This window comes from Capsicum annuum, chromosome 2 (assembly GCF_002878395.1).
Source record: "Capsicum annuum cultivar UCD-10X-F1 chromosome 2, UCD10Xv1.1, whole genome shotgun sequence".
Lineage (NCBI taxonomy): Eukaryota > Viridiplantae > Streptophyta > Magnoliopsida > Solanales > Solanaceae > Capsicum > Capsicum annuum.
Window position 1 is genome coordinate 143,689,591 of NC_061112.1, and position 26,860 is coordinate 143,716,450.

A 26,860-nucleotide genomic window follows, 5' to 3' on the forward strand; every position below is an offset into this window, starting at 1 on the left:
ATTGTCAACAGGAAAAACGTCGGTTGAGGAAATAAAATAATACCAGCAAGCTAATAAAACCGGCCAACGTCCAATGTCTATAACGTTGGCATGATAGGACACGTTGTTTTCCCGTTAATTCCGCCTATGCCATGTAATTAATGCTAATTTGTGTATTATCGTAACATGAAGAATCTACAATAAATGTAATGTATTAAAGATTGCATGTTTAAATATATACTCATCATAAAGCATCATGTGATGTAAATAATGGACATATCAAGAAAGATTTATAAGATTATAATGTAGTATTTGAACAGTTCAAGAAGATTTGGTGCAGATATCCAATCTTCGAGATGTTAATTACAAAAATTATGAAATACCACTGCTCGTCCATCACATGGAGAGAGTGCACCCTCTAACATAAAAAAAAATTACAAAACATAAAAAAGTATTCTGACCATACAAAAAATTATTTGGGAAACTCAATATCTGAATATTGAGTAAAAAAATAATCTGGACAAGGGACTGTTCACACTTGCAGGACTATCGTTCTCTTTGACGGTCATTGAACGATAGTCGAAAAACCCACATGGAGAATGCCTTCTTCTTTGAATTTGCGTTAGTTTGTTGCTGATTCTGGTGACTGATTTCATTAATGGTATTGGTGTCTGTAGATTTGACAAAATCCTTGATACGTCGCATGGCTAAGTTTAACGTATCTTCGGACATGTTAGCGAAACATGCACGGAACCAGCCTGGTTCAGAACAATGGCATGATGATCCAGGAGAAATGTTTAGGCCAACATCGTATACTATTTTCTTCCATAAGTCCATTTCAGCGTCAAAAGTATTGGAGCTCAGTAGATGCCTCATGTCTACCCAACAAAACAGACCGGCATTGCTTTCAAGGCAGTTAATACCGGCATTTTGAAGACCTTTAACGATCATTGCATGTCGTTTCTTTAGCCTCTTTTGATTTTCGGAGAGGTATTTCTTAGTGAACTTTTTGTCGGACAGCATGCATGAAAGAAGGTATTGAGTTTGAGAAGAGACTAAGCCGAAACTGGACATTTTAGTGGCTGCGGAGACAACCATCTCATCGTTGGAGTAAATTGCACCAATGCGAAACCCGGGGAGACCGAGATCTTTGGAGAGACTGTAAACAATGTGAACTCGTTCCCAAACATCTGTTTTCATGTAGTTCTTTTCAATGAGAACTTCCATGACACTGATGAAGCTAGGCGAGTTAAAAACAGTTCCTGAATAGATCTCGTCACTGATGAGATGGATGCCTTTTGCGTCGACGAATGTAAGGAGGAGTTCAAGCTCTTTTCGGCTTAGTGTTGTGCCCAATGGGTTTGAAGGGTTGGTTACTAGAACACCTTTCACTCTAAGGTTGCGCTTTTTGGCATCTAAATAAGCTTCTTCAAGAGCAGATTTTGTAATTCTGAAACCATTTGAACTTTCGCAGTGTATTGGCACAATCTCTGCCCCAGTTCTCCATTTGAGGTCTCTATCGAATCTGCATTGCATAATGCAACAAGACCATCAGTAATGAACAAATATGAACATTATTTCGGGATAAGCTCACAATGTTTTAAGAAAAACATTGTGACAAATAGCGTCATATAAAATGAAATGAATAAGAACATACCCAGGATAGTATGGAGTAGGAAGGAGAAAAGCGTCGCCTTGGTCAGCGAGGCAAAACATAAGTGTCTCATTAGCGGAAGTTGCACCGGCTGTAAGAACAAGCTTGTTGGAATCAAAGCTTACTTTGTTTCCTCTGATTTCTGACATGAATTTTGTCATTGCCTGCATTATATAATATAAACACAATAACGTAAGACAAATGATGTCACACATACGTAATATATAAATATTCATAATACATGAGAATAACTAATTAATTCACAAGTCAGTGGGAGTGGACACCACGTACATTTTTGAAAGCAGGAAGGCCATGGTAATCTTGAAACAGAGCAAGTTCTCTGAATATTGACTCTCCATTTCTCTTAAACCCAGCTGCATCTGGATTTTGTGCTAGCCATGACTCTAATAAATCAAAAGAAAGCTGCGGTAAAGAAAAAAAAAAGTTATTGTTAGAACAAAAAGAATGTGAAAGCCGACAATCGAAGATGGGAATTTGTAAAAACAGAACAGTAATGTTTTTTTTTCCTAACCTGATTCTCTGCAAGACCCATCTGGATGATTCCTTTAGGATTCTGAATTTCATCGTATGGGTTCTTCTCGTACTCCTGCCATCCTAAAAAGTATGAAGAATCTTGTCCGTGTGAGTTACACGTGGCTTTCTCTGACAGCATCTTCATATTCTCTGGTGTTATAAATTTCTGGCTTGTATGTATATTTATAGAAATAAATTTAGCCACAAAGCTATTGACTAAAATGTGCCAGCAAGAAGGGAATTAAGAAGAGTTGGACGTAACAAGTAATCGACCACTTTGGATGTTGAAAAGAAGAGTTTGATTTGGAAAGAAAGATCAAATTGGAGATTCTAGTTTACAGATTTATAGAATGAGATGGAGATGTAGTTGCCATTTGCTGGCATATCCTATGGCTATATATAGGAATTTTGTCAATCAAAGAAACAGCACGTCAGCCAAACTACCCATAATACTGTTTTGACTCTTAAGCTCTTAAATTCCTTTTTAATTATATTAAACAATTAATTCTTTATAAGTCTATGTCTAATTTCACGCGTTTCGCACCGTTGAATTTCAGTGTTTAATGTATAGAAATTTAAGGACATTTAAAGTTCCGTGTTACCTAAGCGCACTAAATACACTTACTTGGGATTTCAGCCTATAACACTAATGTTTACACTCTCCATCTAAAATTAGTTCTGTAATACGGAAACATTAACAAAAAGAATATTTTGATAGAATTCTTTTTACTTATTCTTTAATATCGCACTTCTTTCACAATATTAATTCTATCCACATTGATTAAGAGTATAGATAAAATTAAGTAATTAATTAATCTTGATTTTCTAAAATGACAATTATTTTGAATTAGTTCTTTAGGTTATAAGCAGACAATGAAAATAGTGGAAGTAGTATTTCTTAAAACTGTGAAAACATAAGTAGTAGTGATATCCCATAGGTATTTTACCCCTTTTACCTTAACATATGACTACATCAACATATACTTGAATCAATTGTGGGTGTGTTAATTAAGTAGGCGAAGGCATATAGAAACAAGAAAATCTCAAAGACAACAATGGGTAGAAGTAGAAAAAAGCCCATACGAATTTTGGACCGACGGTGACCGTGCCCTGGTCCATTTGCTTCCTGCCAATGGCCCATCTTTTACTGTGTGTCGGCCACTTATCTCGCCGTCCCCGGTCTCCCCTCTCAGGTGGGGCTACAAAACCCAAAACTTGTTTTCTTATTTCTATAATCGTATTACTACATAATTTAATTACTCTTAATTATCCTTCATTATAATTATAAAGTTTAATTTCCACTTTAATGTTTTTAAAAACAAAATGTCCTGCCCCATAGCACAAGAAAAGACAATGACTTGTTATAGTACAAGTAATTTTCTAATGTCAAGCATGATAGCACGTGACATTGATCAAAGAATTGAAGTCAAATAGTTGTCTACAGTGAAATGCGTTGTCAAAGTAAAGTAAAAAACTCTTACGTTAGTCATGCACAGCTGTATGCACAAGTTCAATTTTGCTTGCACATATCAAGCATTCACACTGCTTAGTGCGTTTAGAACCTAATTGACATCCTAAATGGCTCAATTATACTTAACTGTTGGATTGATAGAGTTCAAATTCAATTCTTTTACGTTTAGTAAATTAGAAAAACTCTGGAATTGCTGTGGTTTCTTACAGTCCGAAAGTTAATTAGTTGTATAAACTAATGGGACAGTCGAGTTATTCTTCCAGAGCATTTCCGAGTATGGTCCATGTACATATAAATGTCTCAACCAAATCTTTGTTTTGCAATGCAAAATAGAATAATGGAAGTACTGTATGATCAGGAACTGAAAATCAGGACTTTGAATTTTGACTGCCAACCACTAAAGCTCATCAAGAAATTTATTGTACGGTAAATAAATGAATTCCGCCACTAGTATTAGCCAACTGTTTGTTTCAAAATGACTATAGATAATATGCGAATATTAAGAAAGGTTATGAGAGAATTTTGAAAGTGGTTCGCTGAAATCGACATCTTTTTACTTAAATTTGGAGTTTCAACCACTTAAGATCAAATAATTTATTGCAAATGGTAAATAAATTAATTCCGCCTGTAGTATTAGCCCACTGATTTTTTACTCTAGCTAGTTAGAACTTAGAAGAATGTACTAGTTAATATTTGCTGTTTGCGTCATAAGCACTCATGGCCAGGGCGGATAGAACTATAGAAGGATCTCAGATAAAAGTGATCCTGAAAGAGAACTTTTTTGTTAGTATATATTTAGTGTAGTAAAATGAGGGGAAAAAAATTTCAATCCTAATAAATATAGTACGTACTATGTAAATGATACATTTGTTGAGTCGAACATATAGAGGTAAAGCAGGGTTGGTATGTTAGCTACCGAAAGGGCGCTACCAGATTTGGTATCTCTTTTTGTCTCCTTATTACAAATTTGAAAAATCTAGAAAAGTGAAAGACAACTCATGATCCTTGCTGTAGCAATGTCTGATTCTTTGCTTTATAGGACCACTAAACTATGGAGAAACCATATCTTGACGAAATTAAGGGGGGGAAACATGTACACTAGCGACAGAGATTCTATACATGATGCTGTTTTCTGTTTTGACATAAACAGTTTGGTGATTAGTTCATAATGTGGTTCTTAACTACTTTCCATTACACTAAGAAGTTACCTCCAAGTGACCAAGGCACCATATATAAGAAGAAAATTGGGAATTAAATTAAGGAAAACCTACTGAAATGTGACATTGCCAGACTAATAAAACAAATTCATCTTATTTTAAGGGAGAAAAAGAAATATGAAAAGATTCAAATTATCCTTGCCGTGTGGAAGAAGTAAGGTTGTGTATGGTTAATTCAATTATCATAGGTGCGGAAACGGGTAGAATTTGTAACAAGTAGTCTAAAGTTTGTCTGATTAAATTATACCTACGGAACCTTACGTCAACGGCTGGCTTTGACCAAAAGCATATGACTCACAAATAATTAATTAGGCAGTGAGAAGTTGACATAATAGATGGATTTAATGTCCTTACACTGACGCAATTTCACAATATCATGTAATCTCACACAAAATTAAAGATTGGTGTCTTGAAAAGATATAGTTGCAAGTATACGCTATAGCATTTTAAAATATGCGAGGGGGAAATTACATTGTCGAAGTTAAATCCATAATTGATAGATGTTAAATCGACTTAATTAACTAGACAGTTAGGAAAATAAAGGACGGATATGTTTATAACATGCTCCAGTTTTGCCCAACACTGAAGTAGACTAATTGGTCTTACAAATGGTAATCACGATTGATTGACTCAACATCTGGATAAGCTTAATTAAGGGACAAGAAGTGACATCATATCATACCCAGCTCTAAAAATGGAGTAGATTAGGTTTCCTAGGATTGACTGAGATTGTCTTGTTATAGATACAAAATTAAACTTGGTATATATTTCACTGAAACAGCGCATCATGTTGAAATTTCTGTGTCATTTGCTTTGATGAGCTTCATGTTGATGAGCTAGCTCACATGCGTCATGGCTATGAGATTTCTGACATATTTGTGAGTTGGAATTCGTAAAGGTCTAGCAGCTAGCTAGTCTGGACCATGTATAGTGGATGAGTATTTGCTTCTTGTATAGTTGTATATTAAGAGTTTAAATAATATACATTATCGGTATGAGTGCTTTTACATTGCCTGGTTATTCAAAGGATATTTATAGATAAACTTCCTTAATATGTGACCTACGGCATATAAAAATGATTGATAGATAAACGGACCTCCTTAATATGTGACCTTCTACGGCATATAAAAATAATTGATAGTAAAATTTTCTTACACTTTAAATGTTAGAAGTTGTTCAGGTGAAATATTTGGTAAATGCTTAAAATGCACATGCATTACAATATGCTCTTATGTGCATATATATGCACCCTCAGCATTTTGGGCTTTCATATACTATTTTTTTACTTTATAATTGCAGAACAAGCTCAGCTTCAAATTAATTAATTAGTTTCACCCTTCATTTTTACTAGAAGAGCTAAAATTTGTCTTGTTTGATGAGAGATCAATATGTTGGTGAGTGAAAATGAAATAGGGGAACATGAAATGATTGAGCGAGGAAACATGTGGTTTGTTACAAAGGAAGGGTGATTAGGGCATGTGAAAGCCCTGTTTAATTGCCCCCACAGAGGCCTTAGAAGTTTAGAAATACATACATCAATTAAGTATTGTGGGGGTCCATTGACCATAGGAATAAGCCTAAAATGTAACTATCCATATATATATATATAGCCCAATTTGCTTCTCTTTGTGACAAGTAACGTGACAAATCACATTTACGTCCATGATCCTCCCATTCCTTAGAGGACTTCCTAGGAGACATTACCCATACGTGGACCATTTGTTTCCTGCCTTTAGTAACTGGGGACCCCCTCCACCATCCCCACACCACCAGGGGCCCTATATTCTGTAAAAAACTAAATATTTGCAACATACCTATATCTCTATTCCATGTATGTCCGTGTTACACCCAAAGTTAAAAGTGGTTAAAGTCAACGACGGTTGCAGTTAATTACCAAATTTGTTGGATGCTAAGTAGAAAAAGTAAGAATTTAACTTAATTTTTACTGGCATTTCACTCTATCAATGTATTTTAACCTTTCGTAGCAGCTTGGTAATCTCATAATTTATTATGGAGTAGTTACATGTATTACATTTTAAATGATCTGATAATGAGACCGATCTATGTTTTAAGTTTATGGATTTTACAACAACCTCAATATATATGCAAAAGGTATTGAGTTTTCATGAACCTCCATCTTCTTATGCTCACTAGTTCCCCTACCGTTGATAGTATTGTTAATTCCGTTGTGTATACATGTTTAAACTTCAAATTAACGAAATGGCCCGCATAGTTACTAACAGTGTTATTTCGCCACATTTATAATCAAGAGTTGACATTAGTCAAGGATTTCTTCAGTAACACGAAGCAAATTGTTTCAAGTAGCTAGCAAGCGCTGACTTGCAAATTAATGAATCGTGCAAGTAATGTGGTTTAATTTCTTCATCTTCATCAGTTCCACGTCGGACTTTGTCATCCTAGTATTTAAGAACGATCACACTAACTGTGTTTTTTTTGTTTCTAGATTTGTTCGATAGTTTGTTTTTATGAAAATGTCTGGAAATTGTAGTGCACCACATTACGTACTTATTGACCAATGCTGCCACATGTCACGTGTAGATGACAACAATTTATTTAATTTTTAGAGCTTGATCAGTCCTATAATGAAATCATATATGCTGTAATTCCTTCTATAGTAAAACCTCATCAAATCTACTCTTACGTTATCTACAAATGTTGACATGCATGGTGCAACATAGGTTTTATTTGGAGGCTGGCTGTACCATATCTGTGCGATCACGTTCAGATGAAACTCTAATAGTTGGACTTTGAGTGCTAAGATAACATTGCATATGTGATAACATGGGACAAAAGTGATATAAAATTCACACGCCCGAAATAAAATTTGGACTATTTTTGGTTGAACATGTTGCAATATAATATAAATTAAACTCAAAGTAAGTTCACAGTTCATAACCGTGTACGTGTAATTTATTATTTGTTAGATTTTCCCATGATTAATATTTTTAGAGAACGATGGATGGGTCCATTAAGAAATATGGAAAGGTATGGGAAGCCATAATCAGAAAACAACCTTTGGTTTGGGGGCGGCTGAGAAAAATTTAAAATATCAAGAAGCTAGCTCTTTACTACACTGGGCTGTACATATTTCATTTCTTGCATATTCCACAGTTCTATAGATTATAAGAGAAATTATGAGCGGTAAAATTAGCATATGAAAATATCAATCATTCATGTCTGTACGGAGTAATGACCCGCCCATATAATTTTCACTTAGTTTATTTGACCTGCTCAACTTAAGTCATCTAAAATTGGGCTATTTTGGGCCAAACATGTAGCACAAATTAATATTTGGTTGCGCAATACCTAAAATGGTTGCCGTGTCACATTTTCATTCCTTAGGGAACTAAACTTACAACAACTTGTTCCTGCTAATTTCATTAGGCACGTAGCTTTGACAATTTTTATAGTAACATAGACTAGATTTAGACAGAACATAACACATAATTAGGATCCTAATTTTACCTACTGTAAACTACCTACAAACTTGGACTATATATGTAATGCTTGTCGTACAATATTTGAAAAACCCATGCTATCTGGAGTCCCCACTACATAGCTTAAATTGACGCATTGCAAGTGTGTAACAGCACAGCACCTTGATTTTTAACGATAGTGACTCCAGCCATTATTCTAAGATGTTAGATTGACAACTACAAATTTATACGTTGTTATCTCCTTTGTACGTACTAATGATAAATAATCCATATCTATCATGTAAGTGTGTTCATATGACCGGTATTTAGAGCATGATGTACATTATCAAGTCATCTAAATGATAATTATAGACAATCCATCCATTAAATGTGAGATTATTGATATGAACATGGCCCGAGTTATGCTATAATAAATTGGAAAAAATATATATATACTGCAACACTATTTTACATTTTCAATAAATATGTGCTAAATCTAATCAATTAAGAACGTTCAAGTAGTTGTGTATTTATGATATATCATGACCCATGACGAGTCTTAGTCCTACAACGTGTGTTTCATATACTCTTTCTCCCTTCCGTTTTAATTCGCTTTATTATTACGTACTTTAAGATGATAGTTCGACTCGTTATTTATATTAGTGGCAGTGAAGAAAATGTTATTTTTAGTGTTGTTTTGAATCATTTCTTATTACAATGTTATCAGATAATTTAAAATGCGGCGAAATAAAAACAAACATCTTACTCGCGTCCTTTTTAAATAAGTGGTCTTTCAATTTTATCCTTCTTTAAATTAGAAGAGTTTTACGTAATCAAAAAACTATTAAAGAGCTGTTAGAAAGATCACACATTAATTATTTAATAATATTCTCAACACGCCCTCCGCGGTTCTGATCCTTTTTTATGGGCCAAACACGTGAATTTCTTTTTTATTTAATAATGGGTGGTGGTGAGATTCGATCCTACTGATACCATGTCAAAGTATTGTGACCATCTCATATAAAAGCTTAAGTTGTTAGAGCGAGCACACTTTAATTATTTAATTATATTATCAACTAGTAAAAACACTCTTTGTTTTCTAAGAATAAGTAGTTTTGTGACCTTCTCATATAAAAGGTTAAGTTGTTAGAGTGAGCACACTTTAATTATTTAACTATATTCTCATCAACGAGTAAAAACACTCTTTGTTTTCTAAGAATGAGTAGTTTCTTAAGGGTTGTGTTCAAACTAAAAATACCACTTCTTTAAAAACGGACAGAGTATAAATTAGAAGGTAACTGAATAACATTTTTATCATCAATCATTAATTGGGACAAAAATTTGTAAGAAAAATATTAAGTAGTTGCTTAGTTGCATGGCAAAAAATAGGAAAAATTGATGGTGAAATTAAGCAGTAGGCCCAGCCCAGGTATGCAGCATTGGGCCGCTGGCTTAAATCCAGAATTCACACTGCTCCGTCGGGAGAATTGGGGACTCTTCCAGCAGAGCCTGAAAGCGATGAGTTCTTTTGTTGGAATTCACTTCAATGCTAAGACTTGTCTTTGTTTATGTCAAACACACCTTGACCTTGCTCTATTAATTTCTCTAGGCCTAATTGCTGCCCATCTCCTTTTGCCGAAATTCGAGCTTAATATTGACTTCCTTGAGAGTAACCTTATGGACCATTTTGTGTTAATCAGCACTAGATGGATGACACTGATTGAGCCTCTCAACTTGTTTCAACAATTTGAACATATTAAATTTGTCCCTCACAACTTGCCTTTGACTTCTCCAAATCAAGATAGTACATAAAAATGTCATAATATGCTACATAAAAATGTTTTCAACAATTTACGCTGGGTTTGATCCTAAAGTTCTAAAATATTTTGTGGTTGAGATGTAAGCAAAGTATCATGGGACACTAAAATTGTTGGTGGAATAACAGGAGAAAAGGGTCAAAAATCTTTCAAACATGGGCCCAATGTATAATGATTAGAAAAATCTAATAAAACCATGTGTCCAGAGGTGCTGCATCAAGGGAGGCACGTTGCTGACTTGCTGTTCTCAGCTGGGTGGGCTACCACTGTTGGAATTGGAAATGTCCATTGGGCTAACACAACATGCTGAGTTAACCATCAACTTGACAACTAACTTTAGCTTGTAGGATTTGAGAACAAACAGGGCCTAATATAAGTTCCAAAGCCCAGAACTGTCTAATAAATGGTTCGATGCTCATGTTCACATGCCTCCTGGTCCTCAGATGCTTCAGAACCAGCTTTGTACTGTGACCATGTATAATTAATTCGTTCCATACAAAGAAGTAATTGCTTTGAACTTTATTGTGGCAGTATCAGTTTGAAAGTTTGGTGGTGTAGTTGAATCAATACAAAATTTATCATTGGATTCCTTTGTGCAAGGCAGCCATTGTGCTAAGACATGGAGAGTGTCTCTTGGATTGAGCTGTGGCAGTGTTGGTAGCTTTATTTGGATCCCTCTATGGGTAGCATTATGTTCTAAATTTGAGAAGAAAAAAATCTAGCATAAGATCCATGAATGACAAATGACAAGTAATCCATCTCGTCTGAAAATTAATGTTGAAGGGATTGGAGCAAAAGGACGTATATGCATAAGAAATTTTACGTGTGAACTACAAAAGTGCGTTAGATAGGAGTTAAAAAATCATCAATTACCATTTATCGTGAAAGTGATAGAAGCAGATATCTAAACTGTGTAATCTACAAATTTTAACATATTCTAATGATGAGAACGTCAAAGTTGAAAACCTATAGTTTAAATTTTAGCATTAAATTTGGGTGTCCACAAGTTTGCTGTTTCAAGAATAGGAGCTGCTCTGGCACCTTACTGTTTAAGAACTTCCCCTTTTCCAAACACATTTAAGCAACAATGGGGTTTTTCTTTTTCCAATTCATGGTTAGAAGAAAAAGAAAGTATATCTCTTTACTTTTAAAAGGGTATTAATTAAGCAAGAGTCAAAATTTGGAAGTGAATTAATCTCTTTGGTGGACAGGGGAGGTTCAAGATTAGAGCCGTTGGTATGGGTTGGGCTGGCTTAATACCACATACGGTTGGGTTTGGGCCAACCATTTAAGCTCCGTCATTGTGGTGCAGCTCTATTTAGGATAAAAAGATGGATAAATTACATAAAACACCACCTTAAGTATCCTATATTACTTAAAATTTCATCCCACTAAACTAATTACAAAAATCCCTTCTAAATCTCTAAAGAAGTTTTTTATCTGATACATAACACACAACTCCTATTTTTAGGCCCCAAATCACGTTGACATTGCTGTAGATAAGGAAAATTCTGTTTTCCTTAGAAAACATGACTATTAAATCATTAATCATGACGTAAGTAATAAAAGTTAGCAATAAATTCATCTGCAATTAACTCTCATTGACGAAATTCCAAAAATAAGCAAAAAAAAAAAAAAAGTCGTTGTATCTGTGTTATGGCCATTGGCCGCAGAAAAAAATTCACAAACAACCTCCATTAACGTACTTCTTCATAAGTGTGTTGTTGATGTTGTAAAGAGAAAATAAAAAGTTGTGAAGACTCAAAAAAAAGAAGTCGTAGCTTGAATCTTGCACAATTAAGTAAGATAGTGTAGTTTCATCAGTATATTATGGTATACAAAAGTTTTGCTGCTGATAATGAATGTCTTGTGCTTATTATATGATCAACTAAAAAGGTACTACTAGTATACAAGCCCATATTCACAAACTTAATGTACTAAAAAGTGATGTATAATGGGCTTAATACTTATTTTGTCACCCCAACTTGCATCGAATCCTTTTGGCACAGCCCTTGGATAATCTTTCACACACCAAATATTTCTCCAAACAGTCTAATGCAATAGACCTATTACTGGCGTAGGCCTAAATATCCTGCATATTATTGAACAAAATCTCAATAACTGCATCAAGTGAAGCCATATAGCATTTAACTCGAGATGCATGGAACAAGATTAATTCGTTTTTCTACAAATCCTAATTAACACGAATCTCTGAATAAATGACCGCGAACATGTATTCAATTCTGCCATGCTGAACTATATAGTCCTAAGAATCAGCTACACGCCGATTCATTTACGGTTAGGATATGGTTACCTTTGAAAAGATCGTAGAACAGATATCTGGTTCAAGGGATTAAGATAAGATGGACAGAAAAGGTAAACAGACTTTACCATATAGAGAAATTTAATGCTAGCTACAGCAACATCCTGATAACAAATAATGCAGATGACAATTTATACCAAATATCTAAACCTGTTACATGATGTTTTGGCTGTATGAATTGAAGGTAACCAAAGTTTTCAACTTTAAATTAATCTGCTTGTACATATTGAATACTCAAAATGATGCAGGATGTTTTTCTTCATTCCTGCTTCTTTTTTCCCTCTTGCTGTGGAAGGTACAAAAATGAAATTTATAAAGACCTAAAAAATCACCGTGACAATGTAGAGATTGGTCCCTTGAATTGTGAGATGGCTGATGTATCAGTGAAATGATTTTACATGGAAAATCTGACACCTAGGCTTGTATCCATCGCTAGCTGCAGCCTTCTCAAACTTTTTGATTGCAGCATCGTTCTCTTGTAGGCTGGTCTGCACAAAGAAACGCGACCACCAAGAAGAGCTCCGCATTTTTGCCTTTACATGGAAAACCAATAGTTTGTCAATTCTTTTAGTTATGATGTCAGAGCAGAAGGAAAAAGGGAAAAGAGTAATATAGAAACCATGTCTTCGTAAGATCATAGCACGCCTATGCCAATATTATCAAACGATCATAAACCTGGTGTTGTAGATAATACTGTCTATTGCAACACCAGTTCTCTAGTTTGTTTTTGTAATCATACCACTAAACCTTTTAACGTAGTTCTTTGCTAAATGGTATCTAGTACCAAGACAGAAAGCTCTCTGTAACCGCAGAATGCAGTTCAACTAATTAGCAGTAAACCTATCCTCGTCACTTAGAATATCAAGAGAAATGTTTCTTAGATGCGGTCACCACCCTAGACGAGGAACCTTCACACTAATGATTACTTTTTTCACTATCAATCAACAAAAAGAAGCAACACGTGACCTACTTTTATGTGGAAGTGTGGAACTAACCAAAAAAATTCCAGTGCACTTGCATACTCAACTTCATTAATATACGACAAGCATAACTATTATGTTGGTACCTTTATACATTAAATTGAGGTAATCTACTCTAGTAGGACAGGGAGTACCACCATAGGCAGAAGCTCAAAAGTGCATTTAACGGCCAGTCACAATCAACACAACTGACAACAATTACACCAACCCAAACAAGTAATAACTGAATGAAGAGACTGCAACTTACAGGTCGCCCAAACTTGGATAGCTCTGCGACTTTAGCTCTGGAGTGACCAGGGTAACCTGATAATTTAGAACAATAGGAAAAAATAAATATACGAGGAAGTAAAATAAACCACAAAGTGCTTTCAGTAACAATAGATGTTATCCTCACGGTACCTTGGAGGTAAAGATATTTGTCTCTGAAAGCAACTATTCAATTAATCATACGCCATGTATGGCAGTGGAAGAGCAAGGCATTTAACTTACATGGGAACTGTCTTAGAAAAATCTATCAAGACCTATAACAAAGAACACCATCTCCCAGGGAGTCTTTTGTCTTTTTATTCTGCATATCTTTTTACTTTTTTTCCTTTTGGGTGTGGGTGAAGTTATAAGATACAAATTTTCCGATGCATAGAGTGGGTTGCCTGAAACTGACCAAATTCTGTTGAAAGGCAGCTGCTATCAACACCGCCTACTCGAACAAAAGAAGGGCACTACCCCATTGCTGGCTTTATTAGAGCATTTATTTTATCACAAGCAGAATAACTATATCTAATGAGAATGTTTCTGAGCTCCAAATACAGACATATGAATAGATTCTAAGACGAAGTCTCTTTTTTTTTCTGGTAAACCACACCCCTCCAAATCCCTTTCCAGGGGTCAAAAGGGAGCCCGTTCCCACTTTGCTCCTTTACTGACTTGAACTCCCAACTTCTTGGTTGGAAGTGGAGTTTTCTTGCCACTGGAGAAAACTCACTTGTTAATTCTAAAGCCACACTATTTTGAAGCAGTAGCATACTGATATGATTTCAATTTGTATAAAGTCCAATTATTCACCACAAGAGACATCTTTAATAAGTACTTATGAGAGAGTCTAATGTCAAGCATTTGTTAGCAGCCTGCCCAAGAAAAATCAGTTTTAACAGCTAGGAACTCTATGCAATGTACCTAAAGTTTTATTAGTTACCTGTAACAATGACTAGACCATTGGCTGACACCCTTGCTAACTCTGGAATAGTCTTGTTTAGGTATTTAGGAGATAAGTAATCCACTGCATCCGACACGATAACAAGAGCAAATGATTTTGGCCTGTAGGCTAATGGGAATTTGATGTCTGCCACACGTACTATTCCTCTGTGGATAAGATTCTTGCAGTTCACATCAACATCCTCAACATCATAAGGCTCAATACCCCATGCTTCAGTCTCTTCTTCTTTTAATAGTTTGGACACCACAGAACAAGTATCAGGTCCCACGTGCAAAACTTTGTGCATGGTTCCACCATATGCCTTCTTTAAATAGGGTATAGCCAGCTGAAGCTCCGAAGTGCAGGTAAATTCACCTACAACCATTGAAACACTAAAGCTCTAAGTTCAATGAGATGATCTTTTTGAACAAACTGGTTCGCAAATACTATACAAACTCAGTGTGGAATATCGCACCCTGAAATAAGAAGATATGCACTCTCAACTTTGTTTAATCTGAAAAGAAATGCCATCAGACATGCTTTCAGTCTTATTCCCTGTATGAATCGTTTCTAGATGGAAGAAAGAATCTTTGTAGTTCATGATGAAGACAAATTATTTTGATGATTTACGGAGGATATATGATTGACTAAGCTTTGACATATCGTTCTGCAGGTTAGATACTCAAGAAAGATACCTATGTAGCTTAAGACTATGACTCCTTGCCTGATCTTCTATGACATTGGTCAGCTATATGAAATAAAGAAGTGAATCGCAAGACAACTCTTACTAGATTTGGAACGATGCAAAAGATGTGACTCTTCCGCACATAGAGATCCCGAAAAAGCTAACTAGTTAACAGATTATGGCTCCCTAACATGGGATCTGAATTAGTGGCGATACCTGAGAAATCTTTCCGCTGTTAATTATTGGTATCAAGTCAAACGTAAGAAGCTTTCAGACTAAAGGCTTTAACATTGATCACTTGTGTAATTACTTTTTTGAAACCCTGACCTCCCATAACCCCTAGCAATTCATCTTAAGTTGTCCTCTTGAAACAGCAAAAATATGGAGTATCATTATTTTTAAATGCAGCAAAGATAGATGATTTATGGCATGATGCGGTGGAGACTACCAATACATAAGGGGTGCTTACCATCAAGCCTGCTGAATGCTGAACTTCCAGATGTACCTATTGGGGAAAGATAACAATCAGCCAATGTATAGAAAGCCAAGTACTATAAAGCATACAATCCGATTGGCAATCAGAATCTTGCTACCACCGAGTAAAAATGAGACAATTGAAGTATGAGTTGAAAGGATATAAAAGCCAAAGAAAATTTCTGGTTGGTGTAGGAAAGACAAATATCTCAGCACTGATACTACCGGTGCATGATCCCATGGAATTAGGAAACAGCCAATACTTCAAAGCAACTGCTTATTTTAGATCCAAAAAATATACCTGAGCCTCGATATAAGTAGCCAACAACAAGGACAACACCCTGAAATTAGTAGATAAAAAAGCTAAGTGTATTAAATTGGAAGTATAGCCTGAATTAGGAAACCAGACACTAAAACAAAGTAAATATATATAGCTAGAATGAATTATACTTGATCAGATAAGTAGTCATGGAACTTACAAGAATGAGAAGGAGCGTAGGTAACAAAGGAGTAGGGCGTGATTTAGGATGAAAAATGCCCCCAAGGCTTCCACTACCAGCAAAACGCCGTGTGGGGTTTCCGGGCCTTCTAGACATGATTACTTTAGTTGTGTGTCTAGCCCAAAATACTACACCTGCAACCAAATTAAAAAAGGAAATTTTTAACCAATGTTACTCACTCCAACAATAGATGTGAACATGTAGAAACAAAGTACAAATAGTAAGAAATGCATACAAGCTCAAAGTTCTTGCAATTATAGAACGTTCACCTTTTTATGGAGTTAATCAATCATCAAGACAACTACTTTGTTTTTTTACCACCTTTGTGTCACACTATTAGAATTCAATATGCTGATCAGGATCCCCCAAGATAAATATACAAAATGATCTTAAAGTTACACAGAAATGGAAAGTCACCCAACCGCCTTTATATGCTATAGATATAAAATAATTGCCAAAGTGGAAACTACATCCACTCTAATTTCAACAAAAACAGAACCTCATTATCCGAAAATAACGATAGGAAAGTTTCTTAATCTTGAATGAGATACCAATTATGGTTTATCTTGCAACTAGAGAAATTGAATTCAGTGACTAATAACTAATAAGCAATTCTTGAAGAAAACAAATGAGCGTCCAAAAGGGACAATATGGATCCGCTAAAGATTCAACATTGCTAGCAAATTCCATTAAAGATTCAAGACTTAGACAAAGTAGAAAATTGGGTTGACAGCAAAATCAAGAACAGCAACATTAACACAAAGATTATATTCATAAATAAAATGAATGTGAGAAGAGGGGACAAAAGCAAAACGAACCAAATCACGAGGAGGGAAGCTTAAGATGGAACAGAATATTTGGCAAATTAAGGAAGAAAGTGGCACCTCGGATCTAAATCTTCCAAGGTAGTTTTGTTTGTTGCAGGACTAGATTTGGATCTGTTGGTGGTGTTTTACATATACAGAAACAAATGCATGCTGGTGTTGGGATGGCACGCGTGTTTTCTTGGGTGTAACTCAGTGAAAACCAATCAATAAACTTGGATGGATAGGGGACCCTGAAAGACAGCAAATGTCAAACACACACGTACGAATTGAAAAATTGCCATTCTTTATTATATAGACTGCGACTTAATATATACTAGTGTCTGCTCATTTACACTTCACCCATAGTTGCCTTCCACCGTCGGTCATCATACTTTAGTAATCATAATAACACTCGTTACACTTGCCATCAACAAATGACACTTGTGTATGTACATAAAGTACTCTTCCTTTTACGTTGTTTCAATTTATTTGTTTTGTTTCGATTTTATATGGAGTTTATGAAAAAGAAATTTTGAATAATGTGATTTTTAATTAAAAATGTGTAGAATGTGTTAAAAATTTCTTTTAATCATGTAGTCATAAACATGTCATATGAAGAGTTAAATTAAAGGAATGTTAAAAAGATTAAAAAAAAAAAAAACTGCCTATAAAGTCAAGTAAGAGCAACAAATTGAAGTGAAGAAACCATTCGCTGAATCTGGAGACTTATATTGCTAGATACTATATTCTTACCCTTCGTTGTATTTCGGTTTACTCATCTTCAGTTTTGATGGGAATTTAACTCTTTGTAACTGAATAAGTAAACCACCAGTACAAGCTTCATCATCTACAATAATGACTAGTACAATTTTAAGTACGTTTTGTTTATGTACTCTGTACAACGTCTAAAAGGAATTGCTTATGAAAACGACAGGGCTGGCAGTCTACATAAATGGATAGATGAAGCATCAATTATGTACTACTACTAATTTTCAAAAGATGTCCCAAAGCGTGTCGGCAGTGTACAGGGTGCTAAAGAATTTGGTGAAAGACTACTTTCAGAACTTATATATTAAGAATCCTTTGACTAGATACTGCATTGCTGAAAATTAGTTAAATCTTAATCTCAACATTAAGGTTTAGAATCCATTTGAAACTATAAGCTTTATACAATCGAACCCAAACGTACTATATTACTTGTCTTGCTCGAACACAATTCACAATAAGTTCCAAATATAGCTCATATTTTAAATCTCGAGTTTCATTACATACAACTCTCTGTCGTACTATGCTTTCCAAGTGTGCTTGTTCCCTCCTCCTTCCTTAACTTATATGACGGCATTAGAATGTCCCAACTCCACATACAGCATGAAACATGTCGCGACTCGCAAGTTACTCAAAGTACATGAAGGAAATACACATGCTTCTACGGGCTGTAACCGAAAATGGGTGCGAACGCCAGAAGAATGTAAGAGCCTGTGAACCAGTTACAATAGGCATTCTAGTTTGATAAGGAACTCTTGATATTCAGAGAACAGAACACACTAGATATAGGACAACCTTCGTAGCATTAACAGTGGGTGCTCCAAACCATGTTTGAAACTTCCATGTCAAGGAGATGCATTTAATTGTTAGTCACGAGTCCTCCTAAGTGTGTTAAAACTTCAATCCCTTTTAGTCATGGATAAAGACAGACGCCTTGATAAGGAATGCTTCTTTTTTCTTTATAAATACTATTGTCCAACTGCTACTGTGTGATCTTCTGTGCGTGGTGGTCTCCATTTGCGATCAAATATATCCTTCTCTATGGTTTTCTGAGGCTTCAATTTTTCATCAAGAAGCTCCAGCAACTCTTGCAATCCAACACCTGTTAAGGCAGACATCTTGACATGTGGAGCGGGCTCAGATCCAAACTGGGTTTCACTTCTAACAAACTCCCATTTCTTAGAGGGGTTATTTTGCTGGACCTCTGCAGACCCGCAGCCCACCGAGGAACCATTATAGTCAACCCAGGAATCTTGTTCATCACCTGAGACCAACCATTCATCAGAGTCCTCATTTTCATTATCATCATAATCAAGGGGGTCCTCTTCACACAATTTATTGGATGCAACATCATTGTCTTCTGATAACCCGCTGGCAACTTCATCCTCATTGCAATAACCATCTCCAACAAAATCCTCATGAAGATCAATCTACATAAATTTCAAAATACTGAAGCAATGCATCTGGATCCATGTTTCAGAATTTTTGAATATCTTCACCAGTTTTAAATGAATTAGGGAATGGTAGTTATTTTACCTACCTTATTCCAAACTTCAATCATATTCTGGAGCTTCTGTTCAGAGACTCCTATCTGCCCAAGAACTTGCAACACTGCTTCTCGTTGCTCATTTAGGTTTGGTGCATTCGAGTCCAGAACATGCTGCAAGAAAAATGTAATCTGTCAGGTTAGAAACTTTATAGCTCAAGCAAATTTTTTTCAGCTAACACAAATCCGAGTCGAACATCATTTTGCTGGAGCTAAAGATGTCAGGACATATATGCGAACAACATTCAAAATGTACTTGATAAAGAAGATACCACAAGGAGGTCAGCTTCAACCACTTCTTCCAATGTTGCATGAAAGGCTTCTACTAGCTGCACACACAAAAAGAAACATTTAAATAAATTGAGTCCAAGTGATTGTTAAGGTCTCTGATGCCATAACAAGAGGACCAGGTGTTGACGCTATCAACTCACCTGTATAGGCAATTCTGAGATGAATCCCACAGTATCACTAAGCAGCACTTTCCTTCTGAATATAAAGCATTTAATTGAACGACCAAAAAAAGAGGTGAGCCATCATCCTCGGGAAAAGGCATAAATCAAATTTGCAACTTCAATGTTTTGTAAGCTCAGTTACTTAGACATCCCATCTATGTAAGAAAAAATTACTGGACCTCCATTCCACTTTGAGAAATAACATAAACTTCCCTGTATAACAGTAGAAGTCTATTCGAACAGTCTGACCAGAACAGACTCATTTTTTAAATTGATTGCTTAGGGAACTTCACCATTAAATGGAAGGACGGAGCAAATTGCATGAAAAAATCATGTAAATTGAAGTCCATCAGCAATTCATTTGCAGTATAAGCTACAAAATTTAAAAAAAAAAAAAAATTGTCAGATGTCTCTTTCTTATTTCTCCTATAGATGTTAGGTAAAACATTAATATTGTATGGAAAATTGAAACAGAAACTTTAAGTTATTATGACACCATATCTTATAAGAGTACTGACATGCAGCAGAGGTATGTGTAATGAGACATTAAACTTTTCTTATATTTCTCAAACTAAAGAGGAGGTTCATCTAGTTTCGCTTTACTAGATTTTATGACTAACAAATTCATCCGATTTCATATTACCCTGACGGGAGAATCACACTTCTTAACTTGGAGTCCACTGTAGCAAACAATCTGCACGATCAAGAGCCCAAATGTTGGATTGTGTCATATAACTCAGCTTGCCAGAATTTCAAGCAATTGACACCCAGCATCAGAGTCAAAGTACAAACTAGCAAATGGTTTACCATACCGATCATCGCAGTAGAGATAGCTCTCCGAGAGTGCACTAACCAAAGTAGATTTCCCCTGTTAAGGAACCAATTTAATCAATACCAAGAGATTGCATTAATATCATATTAAAGGGATTCATGTGCTTCTGATCAACCTACAGCATTAGTGTAACCAACAACAGCAACTGTACGAATTTCTTGACCATCTGTTCCTCCATGCCTCTTACGAGCAGCACGCTGCAATGCTCGTGTACGACGAACCTCTTTAATCTCAGATAACAATTGACTCCTCCGTTCTATAATTCTGAATCCGAAAGCAGTTGAATTAGAAATATATCATCGGTAAGTGAGCAAGTGAAACGATATTGGATCATTACGAACCAAGTGGTAACAGTAACACAAGGAATGTATAAGGGATATAGACAACCTCTACTATTGACTGAAAATAGTTCACTAAACAAAACTAAGAATAATCCAAAAGGGCAATAAATATTTTTATTGACAAACCTTTCATGCTTAAACCATATATTATCACATAGTATTCTTCTAGTCAGTATTCAATTTCATTTTTCTTCTGACGAGTAAGAATGCGCACATGATCACTAAAAAGATAATAATATTATAGCCTTTGAAAGCAGTAGTTGCTTACCGATACACATGCTTGAGGTACATTCATCTACTCAGCTTCATTTTGCATCAAAGTCTCTAATAAAGTAAGATTCATAATCCTTCCACTCTCAAATAACCTTTCTTTAAACAAGATCCCTTGCATAAGTCTCATAAACAGACTTGTGTACGCATAACATGCACAATGAATTATTATTACCCGACTTGACAAAAAGTTTGCTTTGCCACTTTGCCTAAAGAATACTACGAACTACGCCTCAATGGCAAGCTAGTTGGATTGGGTGGCTGGATATATGAATCCTCAATGCCCATTAGCTCAATTTTAGCCAATTTCATTCCTATAATCAATAATTTAGAGTTCTCTAGCATCAGAGGTTCTTTACATGTTCTACTGACACACTGAAACCTTTCCAGTTTTTCTATCCACACAAAATGTTGCATAACAAAACAATTGTACATCAGGGTCAGTACAACCTTCGCCGCTGAAGCTGCAATTCTGTCTCTCCAGCACCACTAATGAAACCACGTCCCCCACTTCCTCTCCTGCAAGTGAAAATGGCATATTTCAGAAATTCTAGCAGCAGCAACTGGAATTTCTTAAACTTCAACAATCCTTTTAGTTACAGTAAACATATAATTGAAAAGCAGACAACTCTGCCCAGAATCTATTCTTTGAACTTCCAAATGCATCCTTCAGTAGAGATCAAACCAGTAAGCAATAAAGTTTTACCCTCTGGCACTAACTACTTCAATTTCTCCAGCTACGCCAAAACCATGACGTCCACCAGAACTGCGCACACGAACAAGCCGACTTTTTTTGTACATAAGTGCAGCCAGCTCAGCCTGTAAGTTATTGGAAAATCAGAGAGACTGCAAAGGTAAGTATTCCTTTTTCTATAGGCACAAAAACTATCATCTAAGAATACATTGAACAGCATAGCGAGATAGAGCAGCAGGTCACCTGTAGCTTAGCTTCTTTTGTTTGAGCATGTGCATTGAAAATCTCAATTATCAGGCCCACACGGTCCATAACAGGTTTACCCCAAATCCGCTGCAGTGGAAGAAAAAAACATAAAAAGAAAAGGATAAAGAAAACACATCGAAACCTTGGCTGACGGAAAATGGTAGCTGTGAGATAAATTTATGTTTACCTTCAGAAAATGAATGTAACTAACAAGTATAGCAAGTCAGCAACTTTTCCAATGGCTTAATTAGTTTATTTTACACCAAAAATTAATAAACCAACAAGTACAATGATTTACCTCTAAATTACGCTGCTGTATGCCAGTAAGAATTGCATTTACAAAAATCGCATCTACTACTTCCTGCTCATAAAATGGCAGTGACCAATATCAGCCTGATCAGCTGTTAACAGCTCCATAATGCTAGGAGACTTAATGAATTTATCAAATCACATTCATATATTAAATCCTCTACCTGAGTTTCCAAAGAATTTACATGGCATTTAACTGTATTCACTGTTCCAGCTCCAAAAAATGTATCTGTAATATCATAGCAAGCCCAATCAACAAATCATTTCAAGAACAGGAAACAGATGAAAAAAAATTAGCAATAGTTGGCTATCCTTCCTACCAATAACTTCAGGAAGATTCCCACTCTCCCTCTTAAACTCTGATATAAGGAAAATGTTTCAACCATATTCTATGAGGAAGAATCCTAGCTCATGGGCAGACGTCTGCTGACAGTTTTCGATAGACAACCTTTTGCATAGATCAAGTGTGAAATGAGAGCACAAATATCCTGTTCCAACAATAACTATTCTTCTTATTTCTATATCCCCTCTACAGAGAACACGGTCAACTTAGTATTGAGCTGGAGGGGGGGGGGGTTCAGAAATTTTTCTTCTCCTTAAAAATGCACCACAAACACCGACCACCGTAACAACATAAAAGGAACTAAATTTTAATATACGCATTTTCAAAGAAACAAAAATGAAACTTGATGAGGAAGTATAAGGATATGCCGAAATGACATTAGGTCAAGCCCTCACGCTGCAGTTGCTGAATCAAGCCCTTAATTTGTTGCTTTATTAAATAGCACTACAACTGTTCAAGCCCTTTGTTTGTTTTCTCTATTAAGTAGCACTTTAATTGCTCTAAGGCAATGGGGGCATTAAAAAGAGTTCCTTCATATAGATATATTTTACATAAATTTCCCATGTTTCTCACTTCATTCCCAAGGACAAGCAGCATTGCACAATGGAAGATATCAACTGGGAAAAAGTAGAGTTCAAAGTTCAAATATAACCATCTATGATCAACCTGACTCAGCTATTTTACTGTATCTTCTCAGTTTCAATACTCTTTTACCAACTACATTCAATGTGACAGCAATTACTCTTAAGTCAACTGTCTTCACTCCCTGGAGAAACAAACCACCATAATGGAGAACCTTTTTTCTTCTTTTCACAGCCATTGATAAGACAAAGCAATAAAAACAATAGAGTAGAAATATTATACTTCACAGTAATGCATTAAAAGAAGGGGAGCCTTGGAGTAACTGGTAAAGTTAGGGATGGCAATGGTGCGGTGCGCAAGTTTTAAAACCGCACCGCATCACCTTTAAACCTGCATAAACCCGCCCCACATTCATACCCGCACATAACCACACCGCACCGCCCCATGTTTTTATTTTTTCCTTTTTTTTCAAAAAATCGTAACTCCATTGAAAATCATAATATTTTTAAATCTATAATTAGGAAATAATAACTAATTTCTATTATATCACTTTTCACTAAAAATTGTCAAAAAGTATAACGTGTACAGGTAATGATCAAAAAGCATATTTTTATTAAAATGAATAGAGATGTTAAAAAAGCTACTATAAAATTATTTATTTGTGGTGTTATACATGTCATTTTAAGTATCATCAATTTTTAAGTAAAGAATACATATAATTTTAGGTATATTCACGAGAACAATACTAATTTTTAGCTTTTTAAAATTTAAACCCGCATATACCCGCAACCCGCATCGCACCATTTTAAAAAAAACTTACTTTAACCCGCCCTGCACCCGCACCGCACCGCATAACTTAAAATCCGCACCGCACCGCATAGCTTAAAGCCCGCACCGCACCCACACCGCACCGCACCCGCACCACCATTGCCATCCCTAGGTAAAGTTGCTGCCATGTGACCAGGAGATCATGGGTGCAAGCCTTGGAAACCCAGAAATGCAAGGTAAGGTTGCGTACAATACACCCTTGTGGTAGGGCCCTTCTCCGGACACCGAACTTTAATGCACCGGGCTGCCCTTTTTTAAAGTAATGAATTAAAAAAGATGATAATGCATTGACGCACTTGGTAGCCTTATTGTATGTACCTTTTAGGGATGAGATCGCGGCTTAGACAAAATGTATCATTAAGTTCAAGATAAAAATAGCTTCAGTTGAGCAAGCTTTTTAAAAATCTTACAAGAGTAAGACTGGCTTTACATGTGCAGTTTTATCTAAACATGTAGATATCTACCCAGTAAATTCACTAAAGGCTTTACATGCATTGTTTAGATTCAGAGAAACTACTTTCCTTTATTTTTTCCTTAAGATAGGATGAGATTATAGTAAGCAGTTTAGAGTAGAAACGTATTTCTTCAGAACATACTCAAAGGTCAGATATAACATAATTCTGAGGTTAATTTTGACAAGATTCCAAAGGGACTCATCCCATGAAGATAATAAGTTCTCAATCACTTGCAATAGGTTGAAAGAGAGTCTGGCATATTACAGCAACATACCCTGCGGAATCCCACAAAGTGGGGTCTGGGAAAGGTAGACTGTACGCAGGCCTTACCACTATATCTTGGAGGTAGAGAGGCTGTTTCTAAAAGACCGTCGGCTCAAGTGAAGCAAATCAAAGTAGTAACTAAACGAAAAAAAAGGATAGTGGAGAGAAATATGACAACTAAAAGTCGAGGGTCTGCCATATTGTTCACAATATATGGTGGTTATTCACTTACCTGAAAAGAGAGAGCAGCAAAAAAATTACAAAAAAAAACATAAAAAGCGAGTGCTTATGCTTCAGCAGTTATCTGAAAAACTGGATTACACACTTGATGAAAGAGCTTAAACCAGGGCCTGTGATTTAGCCTTGAAGGTCCTAGTTCTTGGTGTTACAAGTTACACATAGCTAACTCTTTACACACTCTCCATATATTACGTTTCCCATTAACTACACAATTTAATCCATACATTGCGTGGATTCCTATAAAGTATTCATACCCTACTTCCATCCCAATTTATGTCAATTTAATCCATACATTGCGTGGATTCCTATAAAGTATTCATATACTACTTCCATCCCAATTATGTGAGGGCTCAATCAACTTTTCCTTTGACTATATAATTTTCTCAAACTTCTTTAACATACTTTAAACCACTAGCTATGTTAATTTGTAGTAGTTCTTTTCGCATAGTTTTCAAATATGTAAATTAAATTTATAAAATACTTGATGAATCTATACCCGAATTCATGATCAAAATTAAGTGTTTAGACACTCGATACACTGAACACCTTCACATAAATTGAAACAAAGCAGTATTAGCTCGAATTCAACTAAGGAATCATTAAACGCACACCGAGACAAGCTGGGAAAATGATACATAAAACGCACCAGCGCGAATTGAATTTCGTTAGGTGTGGTATTTGATGTATGAGAAGATGGCTTCAATTTTCTTCGGTATGGAAATTAAATTTATAAAATACTTGACGATTGTATACCCAAATTAATGATCAAAATTAAGTGTCAGTCATACTCCGAACACCGTCACATAAACTGAAACGTAGCAATAGCAGCTCCAATTCAACTAAAACGGTGGGGAAAATGATAGGGAAAACGCACCAGAACGAATTGATCGGGAAGCTGGATTTTGAACGACAATATGAGGGGGCATTTGCTTATCAAGGAACTCAGTATCGTAGAATCCATCTCTTTGTTCTTCAAGTGACTTAGCCAGGTTTAGTGCTTCACTGAGATTAGGTTTAAGAACCGAATCAGGCCGCAACCGAGGCTGAACAACAAATAGCTTTGGAGGACTCTTAGGGTCCGTATTCAAGTCATCATCTTCATGCTTCTGTAGAAGCAGCGACAGAGAATGGAATGAATATTGAGGAGCAAGGGGTATTTTGGGGATTAAGGAAGATCGCAACCGTGAGATTGTTCGGAACATCGGAGGTGACGGCGTTGGTTAGGAGGTTCCGGTCAGTGATAACTGATATTTCACGGCGTAGATGTATTAGGTAACAGTTGGGGCCGGTGGAGTTGTATTGGGCTTGTTTGGTTGGCCCAAAACCGATGGCTTTTAAGAGTTGGATAAATTACACAAAACCACAAATCTAAGAGACTTATTACCCAAAATCTTCTACCTTTTAAATAATTACTTAAAATTTTGAAATTTATATTTTACTGTTAATACATATTAATAAAATTTTCACCTTATTTTTACTTCACAATTAATGCATGCAATCTATTTATCTTTGAAGATTATTTTTTTCCAAATATTTCATTCCATAAAATCTCTATCAAATTATCATCAGTTGATACAATTTTAACATATGTTTGACATACGTCAATTATTTATTTTTGTGTGAT

The 26,860-nt window shown here is 35.7% G+C and overlaps 3 protein-coding genes across 6 annotated transcripts; all 3 read right to left on the reverse strand.

The window, feature by feature from the left end:
• Positions 1-272: 272 nt before the first annotated feature.
• On the reverse strand, positions 273-2,548 carry LOC107861366 (1-aminocyclopropane-1-carboxylate synthase 3). Its single transcript, XM_016706706.2, has 4 exons — positions 2,166-2,548; positions 1,925-2,056; positions 1,637-1,797; positions 273-1,504 (listed from the first exon to the last, which is right to left on the reverse strand). Exons 1-4 carry the CDS (start codon positions 2,310-2,312, stop codon positions 526-528), a joined length of 1,419 nt encoding a protein of 472 aa, XP_016562192.1. The 5' UTR covers positions 2,313-2,548; the 3' UTR covers positions 273-525.
• A 9,343-nt stretch (positions 2,549-11,891) lies between these two features.
• On the reverse strand, positions 11,892-17,541 carry LOC107860160 (probable pectin methylesterase CGR2). 4 transcript variants are annotated; one of them, XM_047407325.1, is made up of 8 exons: positions 17,148-17,427; positions 16,243-16,397; positions 16,065-16,104; positions 15,759-15,794; positions 14,605-14,979; positions 13,660-13,715; positions 12,765-12,965; positions 11,892-12,201 (listed from the first exon to the last, which is right to left on the reverse strand). In XM_047407325.1, the coding sequence occupies exons 2-7, from the start codon at positions 16,357-16,359 to the stop codon at positions 12,813-12,815; spliced, it is 777 nt and encodes a 258-aa protein (XP_047263281.1). In that variant the 5' UTR covers positions 16,360-16,397; positions 17,148-17,427; the 3' UTR covers positions 11,892-12,201; positions 12,765-12,812. The 4 variants fall into 4 exon arrangements, with proteins under 4 accessions (XP_047263281.1, XP_016560904.1, XP_016560905.1 ...); XM_016705418.2 differs by having other exon boundaries at positions 17,082-17,426; XM_016705419.2 differs by lacking the exon at positions 11,892-12,201 and having other exon boundaries at positions 12,541-12,965; positions 17,148-17,541.
• A 654-nt stretch (positions 17,542-18,195) lies between these two features.
• Positions 18,196-26,606, reverse strand: LOC107860162 (GTP-binding protein At3g49725, chloroplastic). Its single transcript, XM_016705421.2, has 13 exons — positions 26,111-26,606; positions 22,689-22,753; positions 22,514-22,576; positions 22,213-22,302; positions 21,982-22,094; positions 21,726-21,794; positions 20,784-20,928; positions 20,645-20,700; positions 20,476-20,526; positions 19,812-19,866; positions 19,653-19,709; positions 19,375-19,494; positions 18,196-19,264 (listed from the first exon to the last, which is right to left on the reverse strand). Exons 1-13 carry the CDS (start codon positions 26,436-26,438, stop codon positions 18,803-18,805), a joined length of 1,674 nt encoding a protein of 557 aa, XP_016560907.1. The 5' UTR covers positions 26,439-26,606; the 3' UTR covers positions 18,196-18,802.
• Between the last annotated feature and the right edge of the window lie 254 nt (positions 26,607-26,860).

Bases quoted from the DNA above. Each gene is read 5' to 3' on its own strand.
- LOC107860162 (XM_016705421.2), bottom strand. From the start codon at position 26,438: ATGTTCCGAACAATCTCACGGTTGCGATCTTCCTTAATCCCCAAAATA. The intron at 22,303-22,513 runs GTAAATCATTGT...CTTCCACTGCAG, and splicing joins TACAGCAGCGTAATTTAGAG to CGGATTTGGGGTAAACCTGT. The intron at 19,495-19,652 runs GTATCTTCTTTA...TTTTTCTTGCAG, and splicing joins TTGAAGCTGACCTCCTTGTG to CATGTTCTGGACTCGAATGC.
- LOC107860160 (XM_047407325.1), bottom strand. From the start codon at position 16,359: ATGTCTAGAAGGCCCGGAAACCCCACACGGCGTTTTGCTGGTAGTGGA. The intron at 15,795-16,064 runs GTATATTTTTTG...TTTCCCCAATAG, and splicing joins CTACTTATATCGAGGCTCAG to GTACATCTGGAAGTTCAGCA. The intron at 12,966-13,659 runs GTAAGTTGCAGT...TTCCATGTAAAG, and splicing joins TATCCAAGTTTGGGCGACCT to GCAAAAATGCGGAGCTCTTC.
- LOC107861366 (XM_016706706.2), bottom strand. From the start codon at position 2,312: ATGAAGATGCTGTCAGAGAAAGCCACGTGTAACTCACACGGACAAGAT. The intron at 1,798-1,924 runs GTACGTGGTGTC...TATATAATGCAG, and splicing joins GCCTTCCTGCTTTCAAAAAT to GCAATGACAAAATTCATGTC. The intron at 1,505-1,636 runs GTATGTTCTTAT...TATGCAATGCAG, and splicing joins CCTACTCCATACTATCCTGG to ATTCGATAGAGACCTCAAAT.